The 15,886-nt window shown below is 43.5% G+C and overlaps 4 protein-coding genes across 6 annotated transcripts in view; 2 read left to right on the top strand and 2 right to left on the bottom strand.

Annotated features, from left to right (window-relative positions):
• Nucleotides 1-577: 577 nt before the first annotated feature.
• Nucleotides 578-4,198, bottom strand: LOC6613529 (venom dipeptidyl peptidase 4). Its single transcript, XM_032726998.1, is given in 7 exon segments — nt 578-911; nt 972-1,183; nt 1,244-1,980; nt 2,037-2,944; nt 3,015-3,109; nt 3,921-4,037; nt 4,040-4,198. Coding segments are annotated over 7 exon segments (2,250 nt in total). The 5' UTR covers nt 4,107-4,198; the 3' UTR covers nt 578-797.
• A 1,282-nt stretch (nt 4,199-5,480) lies between these two features.
• On the bottom strand, nt 5,481-7,291 carry LOC6613528 (probable basic-leucine zipper transcription factor R). Its single transcript, XM_002037960.2, has 2 exons — nt 6,797-7,291; nt 5,481-6,737 (listed from the first exon to the last, which is right to left on the bottom strand). Exons 1-2 carry the CDS (start codon nt 7,102-7,104, stop codon nt 5,669-5,671), a joined length of 1,377 nt encoding a protein of 458 aa, XP_002037996.2. The 5' UTR covers nt 7,105-7,291; the 3' UTR covers nt 5,481-5,668.
• A 341-nt stretch (nt 7,292-7,632) lies between these two features.
• On the top strand, nt 7,633-9,065 carry LOC6613527. The gene is made up of 2 exons (XM_002037959.2): nt 7,633-7,928; nt 7,992-9,065. Exons 1-2 carry the CDS (start codon nt 7,714-7,716, stop codon nt 8,719-8,721), a joined length of 945 nt encoding a protein of 314 aa, XP_002037995.1. The 5' UTR covers nt 7,633-7,713; the 3' UTR covers nt 8,722-9,065.
• Nucleotides 9,066-9,381: 316 nt separating this feature from the next.
• The window catches only part of LOC6613525 (beta-1,4-glucuronyltransferase 1), a 32,935-nt gene continuing 26,430 nt past the window's right edge, over nt 9,382-15,886 (top strand). For 2 of the 3 annotated variants that reach the window (XM_032727353.1, XM_032727351.1), the window contains exon 1: nt 10,128-10,421. The gene's annotated coding sequence lies outside the window, so the exon portion shown is untranslated. Of the gene's footprint in view, nt 9,510-10,127; nt 10,422-15,886 lie in introns of those variants that run through there. The other variant, XM_032727352.1, reaches the window with a different exon arrangement.

Raw genomic sequence — 15,886 nt, 5'->3', positions numbered from 1 at the left:
CGGAGGAGAACTTGAATGTTTTCTGAAGAATAGAGAGCTATTGTGTGCATTTATATTTGAAAATGACTAAACAATCTGCGAAACGAAATGAAATTTCATGCTCGGCCAATCGAGAGACTTTAAAACTTTGCCTCGTTTTCATGACATCTCCACTGGGCGTGCGGATCGCCACAATACGCAATTAGTTGGGCACTTAATCCGAGGAGCAAACACCACCAGTGCAGAATGACACCCCGATTAGCGCCGGCTGTGATGGGGATTTATTCCGGATGGCTCAGCTTGAATGCTCGGAAATTATTTGAGAGCTTGCTTTCGCTTTAAACTTTAGCCGGGAATCCATTTTTTTCTCTGGTCCTTGTTGCTGATTAATGAATATCCTTAAGAGTGTTTTTAGATACATGGCAAATCCGAAACCGAATCGCATTAATCAGTTGACGCAAACAAAGCAAAATTCAAGGTCGTCTGGGTCTGATGTGTAGACAATGGATACCTTTCCTGGCTTCTAGGTGCCTTCCAACTAAAGTACAACCATTATCGATACATAAATTATTAAGTCAAATGGTTACACATTAACGAGTTTATATACATATAGGTACAATTTTTATTTTTGGCTCAATTTTTGTTAAGAAAGAACAATTTTAATATTACATAAACAACTTTCAGAAGAAGAAATTAATATTTCTTTAATTTCTTCAACTGAAATTTGGTACTTTAAGCATTTAATATTTCTAAGGAAACTTGGACAAGGACAATTTTCAAATACTTATATTTGACTAGACTGACGACAGTCGCTTTCACTACACAGTGTCTTCGTAGACATCCAAGTTGAGGCAGTTGGTCCAGAAGGCATCAACGGTATGGTACAAATGGGGCAGAGCATTGCCGATGCGATGGTTCTCATCGGTGTAGGTCTGGAAAATGTGCCAAAAACTTTAGACTTGTGGATAAATATAAGTGCTTGGTTGTAGGACCTGTTCCTCGAACTGAATATCCTGTCTCTGCAGCAATTTGGCCAAGAGCAGGGAGTGCTGGTAGTGGACATTGTCGTCGCCGGAACCATGAATCAACAGGAAGTCGTGGCTCTTGAAGTTCTCCAAGTTGCCGAACACGCTGCTCTCGTTGTATTTCTTAAAATTGTCATCGTCAGTGGGAAGTCCCATATAGCGTTCCGTATAAATCGTATCTATAATAGGAAATTGAACCTGGTAAAAAGCTTATATACCAAAAGAAAGGATTTACAAACCATAGTACAGCCACGAGGTAACGGGAGCCACCGAAACTCCGCACTGAAAGATCCGATCGTCATCCTTCTCAATGGTCTTGGCCGTCATATAGCCACCATAGCTCCATCCCCAAATGCCGCAACGCTCGGCATCCACGAAGGCCAGATTTTGTTGCATCCAGCGAGTGACGAACAGTTGATCCTCGACCTCGTGATCACCCAGATCGTTGTTGACCGAGAAGAGCAGGTCCTTGCCCTTGTTACCCGTACCTCGGCCATCAATATACGCATAAATCGTTTCCCGCGAGGTCGTGACAAACGCCTCGTAGCCCAGGGTGAACCCGTTGGTCACTCGCACCGAGTTGGGTCCCTGGTACACAACCACGATCAGTGGGTACTTCTTCGTCGCCACGAAGTTGGGCGGAAGGGCAAGCTTGGCGTAACCAATACTTCCATCGGCCAGGGTGACGTTCATGAATTGATAGCTGGGGCGCAGTTTTTGCTCTATTTGCTTGCGGTAGGCTGTATTCGGCTCCCAGTCCACCTGGAGTGTCTTCGTGGAGGCCTCGAAGATCCTGGTGTAGCTCGGATTGGGACCGGTGCAGGAGAGCGTGTAGTAGGAGAAGGACTTGCTGAATGTGCCCGAAGCGGAGCGACAGGCCACACCATCCGCATCAATTTGGCCGCAGCTAAGGCACTCATCGTTGCTGAACACATGGTACACTGAGGGATCTCCGGGCAAAGTGGCCTGGTAGTAGCTGCAGAAGAAGTATTTCAATTGGATTCGCTTCTAAAAATGACTACCTTAACTTACAGTTTGTCCCTGGCTTCGTCATAGCCATATACGTTCAAAACCGTAAAGTTGCCGCGCGACTGCCAACTGTTGAGTCCCGTCTCCAGGTCCAGGTTCCACACCTGGTGCCAGTTGTCTATGAAGTAGCCGAAGATGCAGTTCTTACCAGTGGAGAAGCACTTGGGCGTGGTAATGTCCACCCATCCGTGGGGCTCCTCCAGCCGTTTGACCTCCACACAGTCACCCAGGTAGCTGCAGCTCTGAATGGAGCTGAGATTCTGGCGGCGATTCATCCAGGTGATTAGCAGGTGAGTCGAGTTCGACCAGACGACGCTCTGCAGGATGTGATCGTCTCCGACGATGTCCACGGGTGCCTCGATGCTGTGCATGTCATTGTCGGACACTTCGTAGACGCGCAGGCTCACCACCGGGTTCTTGGAGCCCGACTTGGGATACTTAAGCTGCTCCTCGTGCGGATACTGATAGAAGGTGGCGCCATCGCCGTAAAGGAAGTAGGTGAAAGTCTCCACCTCTGTGTCGTTAAAGAAGCCAACGGCCAGCCTGCTGCCATCCGATGACCACCAGATCGCGCTGCCGCTGCTCAGAACCTCCTCTTCGTAGACCCAGTCGGGCACTCCGTTGTAGACCACACCGTCCACGCCGTCGTTCGTGATGCTGATCTCCAAGCTTTCGTTTAAGTGGATGAAGACATTGTTCAGGTAGACGTAGGCCAAGCGATCCCGCAGTGGTGACCATCCGCAGTACTGCAGCTTCTCGCCCTTGTGGATTTGGACGGTCGTGTTGGTCTCGATGTCGAAGACGTCGTACTGCGCAATATACGAGTGGCGGAACTTTTCCGTAAGGTTGTGCCGGATAAGGATCTTCGTGTTGTCCGGCGACAGTGAGAAGGTGGCGCCCACATAGTTGTTCTGAAAACAACGTTAGTGTATGCCAATCATTTCAGCAGTATGCTAAGTACTTTAATGAGGAGAAATGTACCAGAAATGAGGAGTTTTGGAAGATCACATCTGTCTTGGTGGCCGCATTGAATTTGTGAATGGATCGGTCGGTGGCAGTGTAGTAAAACTCCTCATCTGCAAAAGTGCATTTGTTAGATATCATATACAAATACAAATACCCTAGCTAACTATTTAAGTTTATACAAGTTCGAATGGCAGCTGTTTGAAGTAAAGCGTGTCATTGAATCTGGAATTACGCCAGAAAAGAGGCAACTAAAAATTTGGTGAGTCGAAAGTTAAGTTGGAGAAATCTGGAATCGCGCCAATTTCCAAAATGTGCGGCGAATGCCCTTCTTTAAAGAAGAACCGTGGAATTATAATCCTACTTTAAGTTCTAAAATTGTCAAATAAATCATCGAGTTCAATTAATGATATAACCTGGAAATTCAAAATGAAGGCAAATCTTAGATTTTTCTATTATCTGGACACTGCCATTATGGTTAACCAAAGGTCGCAGATAAGAAACACACAATAATCATACTATCGAGCTTCAAAATGATGATCGTAATTCATTCTTGATAAGATTAAATGTAACTAACTAACTTAACTAGCCAAAACTTAAGCTCAAAATGTAAGTTTTGCCAGTTTTCTTGATTTCAAAGTGTTAAGTATTATAGGTTTAAGTTTATTCTTTTCTTCTGTGTATTACTATAAAAGGGGGAAAGAATAGCCCAGCCGTAATATACGTAAATTAGCCCATTGATAAGGGTCGGAGCACCCGCGGTAGGAATTCCCCGGATGTTAATTCCCCCCAAGAAGATGATAATTCCCAGCGGGTGATGCTCTAGGTGATAGCCGCCTCAAAATAAAAACAAGGTGGTGCGATAGAGGAACAACAACAAGAAACGGTGGGTCGTCGAACCGATGGGATTGATGAGCAACGAACCTGTTATCCAGGTGCCATTGAAACTCCGCAGCCCCGAGGTGCCGTACAGAGCTTCCGTTAGTTCCCACGCCGTCTTGTTGCCCTCCGCGTCCTCCACCCGTCCGATGACCGCCGCGCCGTCGACGGACGAGGACAAACGGTGATGAAGAGGCCAAGGGCTGCGATCAGCAGCGGATTAATTGCCATGTTGAATGCCGCCCTGAAACGTAGATCGTTGATCACAACTTGTCACTCTGCGAAGTCCGCAACACGCAACACTCGTCGGCGCGGCTAGAATGCAACTGAGCCGGAGTCGTCGGAGCAGAAATCAGAAATCAATTACAATCACACACAGAGCGGGCGAGAGCCACCTGTTGAGCGCGTCGCGGCGTTGCCAGATGGCGTCAGTTTTATAGCGCTCTTAAGAACTTACACTTGACAACAAAGATCACACTTTCCTTACACTTTCTTTATAATGGTTTTGATGTAATATTTACATAAATCCCTATTAACTTAATTCTTTATCAGAACTAATTTTAAGTGGCTTACCCGTTAGCCAACTGCCATTAAAAGCCAATAATCGCCTGCCCAAGCCGTAGAGTGACTGCCTTAATTTCCACGGGCTTTTCACTCGCGTTCCGTACTTCGCGTCTGCTGAGGAAACAGATCCTAACGCTAATTGGAGCAACAGCAACCAGGCACTCAAGCTAAATCCACCGTGCATAGCTGACTTAAACTGAATCTAATGTTGGAAGCAAGTACGGAGTGCTCGGCATCTCAAAAGCGAGTGAGCTGGCTTTGCTGAGCGTAAATGATTATATTTAATTAGTGGCCAATGAAGGGAAAACCATAGCGAAAGACCCCATTTAACAAGGGGAAGCGACACTCATTAGTACTAATTCATAAAGACTTTACATTCCTAAGAACTAGCTCTTTGCGATGAAACTATGCAAGCACAAGATACATCCTTCAGATTATTAACTGTTGTTTGCTGTTAGCTGTTTTATAAACTATTTTATATAGATAAGCATCACGGTTTTGTTGGCACAAAACAAGTGAATAGTGAGCATCTCATAGTCGAATCCCTCTAATACAGCTTCTTAAATAGATTTCATACTTTAATGTAGAATGTTTTGACATTTGGAGGGCGTCTACCTTCACGGCTTTAAAAGAAAAGTTAACAAAGATTTTTACTTTCGATTTCTAACTTCAAAGAAAGATTGAGAAGGGGTTCCCTATTATAATTCTTATTTGGTAAAGATTGCTTGTTTTTGTATTGTATACACTTTTAAAGATCGTGTTGATTTTATTAACATTAACATTCCATCACAAGGATGTATTTAAGCATAGGGTCTCCTTTCAAATGTTGCATACTTTGTAGCGCTGTTAAATGAATCTTAAAATTTTATATGGCATATGGTGCTTATTGCCTAAATGTTAAATTATTGCTCTATTAAATAATTGTAAAATTCTTTGCTCCCAATAATATTATAATACAAATTCGCAGAAATCGAATGTGAAAATATAGCCCTTCAGCTTCCAAAACGCGAAAACCAATAAAAATAAGCAATAATCCAGCGATTTTCGTGTTTTAAATATATTTATTATTTAAGTTTATTTTTAATCTTACAAACAGTGTTGCATGTTTTTTTGTTAAGTTTCGTGGCACCGATCAGCCTGCGAAGCGGCATGTTGCAGCAACCCAGTATCTGAAAACAAATGTTCATGCACTGCGGTCCAAAATTTAGGTATAGAAAAGTCGGAAAAGTTCACTGCGGCCGCTGGGCCGCAGGATGTTGATTGCGCTGCTGAAGCTGAATGACGTGGCTTAGAATCTGCGCCTGCTGCTCGAGACACTTGGGGAAGAAGGTCTGCATGAGGTCGACCTTGCGTTCCTCCAGCTCCAGTCGCTGCCGACATATCTTGGTCTGTTCGTAGAGCAGCTGGTTCTTTCGCCTAACTTCCTCCATGTAGAGCACCTCCAGCGATTCTGCGTGTGGGGGATTCACAGATCCGAATGGACGACCGCGCTTCCGTGGCACAGGGACGGGGGAGGCGCCAACTACGGCGTTGTTGGTGGTCGGAACTGGAGCTGCAGCCGGAACCGGTGCTGATACCTGTGCGGGCACCGGCGCTGGCATTCCTCCGTTTGCGTTTGTGGCCACGCTGATGGTGTTATTGCTGCTATTGATATAGGCTACCGCCGTAATGGGCTGGTGGTTGACGGTCGATGTGGCCGCAGTGCTAATGACGCTGTTGTTAGTGAATTGAGCCGGCTGCTGCTGAAATTGCGGCTCATAGTTTGCTTGGAACTGCTGCTGTTGTTGCTGCTGTTGTTGTTGCTGCTGCTGTGGCGTCTGCAGCTCGAGCAGCTGAGCCGGCTCGGCTGGTGAATACTGTTGCAACTGCTCCTGAAAGGGAATGGAGCGGTACTCATCGTCCTCGTACTCCTGCTTGACCACCTCGTCGTACTGGTCCGTGAACAGCTCCGTGCTGAAGCTAATTCCGCCGCTGGTGTTGTTGTTGTGGCTGCTGCCGTGATTGCTATTGCTGCTGCTATTGTAAAAGGTGGCAGTGCTCGGCTCACCGGCCAGTCCCAAGCCTTGCTGCTGCTGCTGCTGAACGGATTGCTGCTGTGGCTGCTGCTGCTGCAACTGCTCGGCGGACGCATCATCCCGGGGCGGTGTCATGTCGCGGTTGTTGAGCAGCGCCTCTGGCGGCAGCGGATCGGCGTTCTTGGGCCTGTGCAGGTTCTTCAGGATGCGATTGATGATGTCGTACTTCTTCCAGCGCGTAGCATGGCTCGAAGGATCCGCCTGCAGCTGTTTTTTGACTTGCCTTAAAAGGGAAACCAGTTAGTTCGCCCGGTATAGCAAAGTGTCTAAACGGTTACCTACCTGAACTTGGCCCTGGTCTGGTTGACTTTCATCTGGATCTCCTCGGGCTTCACGTCCACGGCGAACCGGTCACGCAGCTCCTCGGCCCACCGGCCAAAGAAGATGGTGTTCTTGCCGGTGCGCGTCAGGCGCCAGTTGTCGCGACCCCAGATCTCGTACAGGCGCTCCTCCTCGCTGGGCGTCCAGTAGCGACGCGACTTCTCCTTGCCCCTGCCATCGAGCAGCTCCTGACCACCGCACATGCCCAAATCCTGCTCGGCACCGCTGCCGCTTCCGCCCGCGTTCAACGCCAGTTTCTCGTAGTCCATCGACTGCTCTGCACCGGCTCCTGCTCTGCTCCCGCAGATGTTTCCCTGTTATGGCGCCTTTGGATATGCGACCTCCACTCGAGTTACACAATGCGACGCCCTGGTAGAATGGTAGAAGCCAAGAGCCGTTTTTCTGCACAAAAAATCAACAACAGTTTTGATACACAGAAGAGTGTGACCGCGCGGCGCGAGAACGCCGAAAATGCCCATGCTTCAGGGTGACAACTCTGCAGGGAATTTTCAAGAGCGGATTTCCAGAAATAAGTAATATACCAAATTCTCCGCACGATTTATATATTGTATCTTGTACCGTGTATCTAAAGGTATACAAATTCAGTTTCAAGAAAAATACATTTAGTAGCATATCAATAAAATGCAGCTTTGGTTAACTTAAATGTATATACTACTACAATATTAAGTAATCATAAATTATTAGCTAGTTCCCGATTTAAAGAGCTTTTTAAGTAAATTTAAACCTTTTATGATATTTTTCGGCACCCGCTGCGATAAAGCGTTCTTGGTATTTTCACGCCTCCCTCGCCTGGTCCTTGGTCACGTACGAAAATGTTTGGATTATAGCGATTCCACAAAATTGAATTTAAACGGAATATGAGCGGCCAGAAGCACCTGCGATTGCGCTACTACACGTCACTGGAGGAGGCCATGCTGCTGCGGCTGTGGCGCGAGCACTTGCACGCCATACCCTCCTACACGGACAACCTGCCCATTTTCCGGGAGATCGCGCACGGCCTGCAGCAGAACGGCGTTCGCCTCAACAAGCAGGAGGCTCGCCGTCGCATGAACAGCTACCGCAACAAGTATTTGTGAGGCGCAGCAGCTGCTCGAGTCTATTCCCAGTGCTAATATCTCCTTCCACTCCTCTGCAGGAACGATCGCAACCGCGTGGGAAGCAATGCGAACTTCGCGAATGACTGGCGTCTCTACGCGCTGATCGATTGCCTCTTCTCTCCTGCCTGGCCGTCGTCCGCGTTGTTCCATATCCGTAATGTGCTGGAGACGATCCGTGCGACAGCACGTGTGGATTTGCCCGCCCTGCCGCCACTGCTATTCACCTCGTCCGCCCAGCTGAAATTCGAGCGCGATGCAGAGGGATGCACCTTCCTCGATGACCAACCCTCAGACCAACCAACAGAGCCTTTGCAAGACGACTACCACCAGGTGGTGAAGATTGAACACAAGCCCACAGTGGAGCAGCTGGAAATTGCGGCTAGCCACTACCTGCAGAGAGCTGCTGCCGAAAGTGTCATACGGCGGGCGCCTCTCACGTCTGCCAACCACATCCTGCCCGAGCCAGAGGATGCGCCATATGGAGGCCACACGAACGGCGGTCAGGCGGAAGCCGAACGTTCGGCAAGCAAAAGGAGACGAGGCCGACGTAGTATACTGCCGTACTCGGGCAAGATCACAATGGCAATAGTGGAGGAGCTGCGCAAGGAGAACAATATGCTCGAGCAGCAGAACGACGCCTGTCTGCAGGCGCTGGTGCACAAGGAGAAGCAGTTCCTGGCCATGAAGCAGAACTTCCTGGCGTATATGGAGCGGCAGGAGGCACTGCTGGCGTTAATACAGCCGACGACCATCAAGCTGGAACCCTGATCCCGCTTACTAGCACCACGTGGTAAGGCAGTTATAGCTTTAAGTAGGGAATAGAGTCGCGACGCTCGACTCTGTGTGTGTTTTTCAATTCGTTCCTTTCTTAGACACAGAGGTCTAATTCACTCGACGTACAAAGCAGCAGCATAGCGAACCGAAGATATTATAATTTCTCAAACGTTCTTTCTCTAGCGTCATAAGTGTAAATTGTATAAACAATCGTCTTCGCAAAATTTAAGTTGAGTTAAATTAAAAACTTTGTTTTAAGACGAACTTATATGGTAGCTACATTTTAAGGAAACCAAAACTAAACAACTGGCTAAATAATAAATTAGATCAAAGAGGTATTTTTTATAAATATCTCTTTGAGCCTGCGATAATAGTAAAAGTTATCTTTAACATATTTTTTTATAGTAACGAAATCAAACATAATTTCAAATGAAATCAGTGTGAATAGCCCATTAAGTTTTGCATTTCGATCAACTTAGTGTGTGCAACAACCGCGCGTTATTTGTTCACCAACCCATGCTGCAGCAGTGTGAACGCAGCCGGAGTATAAAAATATCCTTAAATACCGCATGCTGCTGCTCTCTTAAACCCTCTCTTAGCGCGCAAAGCGCTCTCTGGCGACCGAAATGCCACAGACTTTTTGTAGGCTTTTCCACTTTTTCGATTTCGAGACTTCGAGCGAAACGGTCGTGTTTTTCGCGTGTGTGCGGGTGGCGGACGCGCGTGCCAATCGGAAAAGGCCTTTAAATCAAATGAGTGGCTCGCCAAAGGAGCGCATCAAGGTGTGTGCGAGTGTGTCGAGGAGTGTGTGTGCTTGTGCGGTGCGGAGAAAGCCAGCCAGCCAGTCTGGGATAAAAATAAAGATTAAGATTGGGATAAAATAAAGATCGACGAACGGCAGCGAAGTGCACAAATCGCCGTGGAATCGGGGCTAAAGAAGGAAAAACAAGTGTGGATTGAAATGTTTGCCAATGTGTGCGAGCGTCACCTAAATAAACAACAAAAAATTCGATTTGCAGCAAAGAGAGCGACCGAGTGAGAGAGCGCGAGAGTGGGAGGCTGTTGTTGTTGCTGTTGCTGCCGCTGCATGTGGCATGCCCGAAAATCCCAATCAGAATCAGCTGAGCCCTGCCGCGCCTCCCCCCCCCCCCCCCCCCCCTTTCCAACACCCTTTCGCACACTGTTTGTTGGCCAGTGTAAAAGTTTCTCGTTCTGTTTTGCGTGTTTCCTCCGTTTCTCTTTCTCCAGGGCCACAACACTGTGCTACAAACTATGTGAAAACCCGTTTCGTTACATTTCGCTTTGCCCCGCCTTCACCCCCCCTCTCCCTAATTTGGTTTTTTTTCTCTGCTGTCGCGTCACGCCTCTCACGTCTTTTTTTTTTTACTGCTTTGTTGCAGTTGTTGCTTTTGCCCAGCGCCTCTTTCATTCATAGAAAACGGTCAGCAAAGCAAAGCGAGGCGACAGCAACAACAAACGGCAGGTAGAGCAGAAATATCAGCGCGATTTCTTTTCGTTTCGCCCAAAAGAGCAGCCAAAAAATCAACAAAATACGAAACACAAAGCCAAATCAAAAGAAATCAAATTTCAAATTCGTGCGGCCACCAGCAAATATCGAAATAAAGAAATTATCTAAATCATCATCAGCAGCAGCAACACAGAAATCGAAAATCGCCTCGCTGTGTGTGTGTGATGTAAGTGCGATAATAATATTTAACAATTAGAAAAATTTATTTAATACATCATGCCTAACTGGCGCTATTGTTCGCCCATTTTTTTCGTCTTCCGCCTTTTTTTTTATGAAATTTGCTACTCATAACAGACCAACTTTATGTGTTTTTCAAGATATTGTATCGTAACTACATCAAGATTTATAATGTTTCTATAATTTGTTTAAAATTTCCCATGATTGTCGTCATCTATGGGTTTTTCCTTGGACGCTAATCATGCGGTTCCTAGACCACTAGAATAATAAGATTGATAACATTCTTGGCAATAATTATCGAATCTATGGCATAATCATAACTAGTTCTTTTTTATTCGTAGGCAATTTGGTTTCTGCCAATTTGATAAATTCGATTTTCCAATCGCGTTTTAATTTTCACATTAACAACACATTTGTTAGCCCATTAAAAATTTGTTTGGCATTTGTTTTCTTTTAAAACAGCTCATTAAATCGCCGGAGTCCACATAAATCTTATCCTCGTTTGTGGCTAAATATTGTCACTTAGCAAACGCTCGAAAATATATAACTTAATTTATGCGCACGACAATTAAAAATAGAATTAGGTGTCGAAAAGAGCTAAATATAGGGGGAATTGTATTAGATAATTGTATATTTCACATTGTTATAAGCACTACTGTCTTTTCATTGTTATCTGACAATTCTATGAAATTTATGAAGTACATGGATCTTAAGTTTTTATAAAAATAGACATGAGCTGTACGTAAAAAATCAACAATTCGCTGCGAAGTTATTCGAACGGGCAATTTAACACGATCTACTTAACTTGTTGTGTTGCTGTTTATTAATAAAATATTTGCCAATTATACGACAGATTGAGCGTTTAGTTCCATGTGTTTCGCCCTATTATTAAATATTTATACTTGATAAACACGTGCTTATTTACTCCATTAGTATGATTCGATCATTTCTGGGTAATCAAACGATAACTAAACTAAACAAATGTTTTTCTCAATAATGGCGAATATTTGTGTAGTAAAACAAGTAGAGCAGTTTTCTGCATCACAGGACTCAGTATCTGATATCTGATGTCGCACATTGTAGATAAGAAACTATAGTAAGGGACTTGGTAAATTTAAGGCGATAGCAACGCATTGCGGTGTTGGGATTACGTAGAACATAGGACCTTGGATGCGATTAGCTCGGAAAGATTTCTGGTTTTTAGATAAAGAGCGAGAGAAACAATCGAATACACAAGATTCAAGCGGAAGTTTATAATCGTTGACAAGAAAATTCCAGATGGGTGATTTGTGCCTATGCACTTCAAAGCTTTTCGATAAATAAACAGTGGAAATTAGTTTTTCACACATTAAAAATGCTTTTTAAGAACAATAAGTTCTGGATAATTTCTCCATATTGCCAGGTTGCCACTCACATTTTGGTAAAATACCATTTTCTGTATTTTAAGTTTTTTAAATTGAATTGAAATTATTATTTCATCAATTTATCCTCTGCCCCTTTTGACCTGAAAATTCCATACGTCGCTTGGTGACTTCTGAAATACAAATGACACCCCCAGGGGGTCACCCACCTACAAGTGACGTAACATCAAAGCTCACATGCATTTACACAAATTTTGTTTGTCATGGAGACAACTGAATCATCTTGAGCAACAGCATTTATTACACTGGTTGACAAGAAACCCGATTTTAAACACTTTTAGTTTCTTTATTTACTTGAATATATATGAATTCCAATATTTAAATATTTTTATATAAATAAGTAATTTAGTTTCTTTCAAATGTAAATAATGAAAGGCGTGAGGTTTTGTAGTCCACCTGGGTTAGCAAGTTCGTAAGCCTTTTCCTGGATTCCTTTTCGGTATTGAATTACCGTGTTGTGGTTAACCGCAAATAAGCAGTTTTGTTCATTTGATTTTGGTTTGCGTTTTACACTTTCCAAGACCCAGACCTTAGAAATCAGTCAACTGAAACGTCCATCCTAAGTTAGGAAACCAAGAAAGTCTGGTGTGCAATTCACTGCTAACAGCTTATTCATGATATTTCAAAGCGCTTTTATTATTGGAAAATTATTATAAAAAGTTTATTTTGAAAAAGAAAATTTCGGGACTTATTAATAAATTTTTGAATTTTAAAAGTTTTTGTTTCTTTAATTGAACTTTCTCTGTCACGCATTGAACTTCAAGGTTATTCAAAACTTCCACTAATTGGTATTAATATCTTTTGCTTTCCTATTTTACTACATTTTGTTAATGTGCTCATCAAGCGCTAAGTTGTGTTGCCGGTTTCTCTTGTTTAGGCCAAATATGAAATGGGGCAGTTAGCTTTGTCATGACAACTGTAGGGCAACAAAATGTTTATCCAACTTCCTCTAACAATTGGGCACGCAAAACCATCAGTCCCGTCAGTCAGTCACGGCCAGGGGTATTCCGCCGGGCAGGGTGGCGGTGAATAGGGATTGGGTTCGGAATTGGGATTGGGAGCGGGAGCTGGACAGGTGCGCCCCGTGTGCGGTGTTCTGACACCTTTCTCCACGGCCAGGGGCCATGTCATCGCCAGCATGACAAGCGCTGGGTTGCCCGGTCGGTTGCTTAATGGTTGATTGAATTGAAGCGAGGGAAACTGGGTTGTTTAAAGGGCTGTAGTTGTGCTTGTGGGTCCTAACACCTAGATGAGGGTTCAACGAAAGTCAGTTTACTGGGGAAACGCGCTAAAACGGAGGTTAGGCAGCACTGGTTCATTGCTTTTTATGTTGCGCTTACAAACGAACTTTGGGATAATATTAACCAGACTCAAAGATATATTTGTTTATAAACAACTTGTAAATAGATCCATTAGTTTGATCTTTTAGTGCATTTCATTTTAGCAAGCTAATGCAATTTTTTACACCTAGTTAACAAATTTGTTTTGGTCTAACGCCAAATGTGTTCTGAAATGAGTTTTAATAGCAATTTCCATTTTTTTTTCGCTTCTATAGATATTTAACTTTCAAGGATATCTAAATTTATACAATTTCTTATATATCTACATACTAACGAAGTACGATTTTAGAGAAATAGGAAAGAACTATATTGTATAACTACAAACATAATAGCAACTAAAAATTAAATCATAAATTGAAGATGCGTCTAGAGTTGCAGACGTATAAAGATACTAGATGACACAATTAGAATGACATATTTTCATCAGGACGAATTGCCTGAATTCAGGCGCCTTGCCGTATTTATGCAGTACTTTTTCCTCATAAGCGTCGCTTTTCATGCTCGAGCAGCAAAAGTTTAGTTGTAATTATTATGCAAATGTATACAGTTCAAGCGACGAGAGAAAATGTTTGTCGGCTAAAAAAGTGAAGAACTTGAAGGCGACGTCAAAGGCATTTGCACAAATCATTGGTTGGCTCTGCCAGAGTTGCCTAATTGTTATGCAAAAGGGTTGCTCACTAAAGTCAGACTGTTGCTATTGTTGTTTATTGCTTTATTATTGTTTGTTTTGACTGGGTTTCCTCTAAACTCGATTGAGCCTTTAAAACAGTCCATAGTTTAGTTCAAAAGATAGTACATAATTATCAAATTGAAATGCAAGCTTAGTATTGGATTTTAATATTTATATGCCAACAATGGTAAGCGACTAAGAGGTGGCACTTCGGTGGGGAAAAGAAAGAAATTTAATTAAAATTCGTTTGCCTTTACCCCCCTCACTTATGCTCTTCGTCTTTGCAGCTCGTGTGTAGTTTTTGGCTGGATGCCAAGTGGAAAAGCCGCCTGTGTTGTCAGTTTCTTTGTACGTGGAGAAAAATGTGGCAAATTCCGGCATTTCAAGTCGCAGATGTTAAATACATTTTCTTATAAACTTGCAGTTGCTAGAGTAGATTCGTGTTGGCCCAAGAGAGTCCTTTCCTAATATTGTCAAATGCTCAAAAGTGTTTAATGGATCGTTTTTCTGAGTGCAGGCGTTTGAGACGGCTTAGAGATAAGACTAGGAGGATGGACCCTGGGTGATGGAGTGTGGCAGCCACTCAAACTTGACATAGACTTGGGCCACCGGCTTTTGTTCGTGAATGTGCTGCTGAGGTTGTGTTGTGCCTGTGTGCCTGTGTGTACAAGGACGTGAGCACCATGTGACCACTGTGGCACCCGGGCCATGGACGGGAAGTCCTTAGTGGAAACCAATTTCATCACTTATTGTCCCCAGCTAAGCTGGCTAAGAATCCGACTCGTGAACGCCCGGCACCACCTTTGATGGGATTTGAACACTGCCTCAACTCGGCTTGGATTCCTTGTTAAGTGAATTAGTGAAAAACACATTTTAGTTTTGAACTGCATTCTTGGGTGCTTGATTACTTAAAAGCTTTTACTCACGCACAGGCAAAGAACAAGGGCGCTTGTGGCTTTTAAATCAATAGTGTGGCAGAGTGGTAAAGGAGGCTGAATGGATAGGCATAGAATGGACCTTCGGCCGGCGATCTGTTCATTTGATTGAACGGAGAGGTCGGGAACCTATTCAATTTATTAAGCGCCATTGAAAATTGAATGAGCGGTAAGGACATAACGATTAGTATGGCAAAATGTTCGGAAAGGTATAATAGGACGTGCAACAATAGAGTCTGAAAGGACTGAACCACTGTGTCATTTGTTAAATATTAAATTCTTTTATAATTACCTTTTTTTAATGGCGTTTAAGTTAACAATGTATGTTGGGGTTTTTAAATAGTTTCGTACTCAACGTGCACGAAATATTTTCCTTTGTTTTTCATTGCCTTTTCAGTTGTCTCTCTTTTTTGCCTGTGAAAAATATGCCAACGTACTTAAGTTTCTTGATGCGCATACAAGTACTGACAAATTGCCTTAATGAACTACCCACCCACTTTATTTTTGCCTTTGAGTACTCATTAAAACCGGGTAGGAATAAATCTTTACAAATTTCAACGCTCGCTGCGGGAAGTCTGTTTAAAAATGGGACAATGTGCATATTCTCTAAGTAATTTAGTGAACCAAAAGCACATTTTCATTGTTACCAAAATATACGGGCTCGAAAAAAGTTATCAGAATCTATGATATGTAAAACTCTGGCCAAAAACTGATTTTTTGTTGGTGCATATTTAATGCCTGCCATTTAAAGATTCATATTTTCCCCTACTAGATTTAGTGGTACTTATTTAATTATTTTCTTTTGTTCACTTGCTGTTGTAGTGGCCTTTTAATGTGTGTCCCAGAGAGCTTTATTTTAACTCGTTAGCATGAGCGAACTGCGAGCTGCTTAAAAGGATAAGCATTGTATGAAATATGAAAATGTCCTTGACCAAAATGCTGCAAAATGAGCCTGTTTTTAAAACCTCAATTTGACGCATAAATATAAAAAAACATGAAAAAACCTTATTCCTACAGAAATAATTCAGTTTTCTTGTAATAAGATTTTATCTATCATATCCACTTTAATATATGGAAAACTCATTCAA

The sequence above is a fragment of the Drosophila sechellia genome, chromosome 2L (assembly GCF_004382195.2).
Source record: "Drosophila sechellia strain sech25 chromosome 2L, ASM438219v1, whole genome shotgun sequence".
NCBI lineage: Eukaryota > Metazoa > Arthropoda > Insecta > Diptera > Drosophilidae > Drosophila > Drosophila sechellia.
This window is presented reverse-complemented; position numbering and strand designations above follow the sequence as displayed.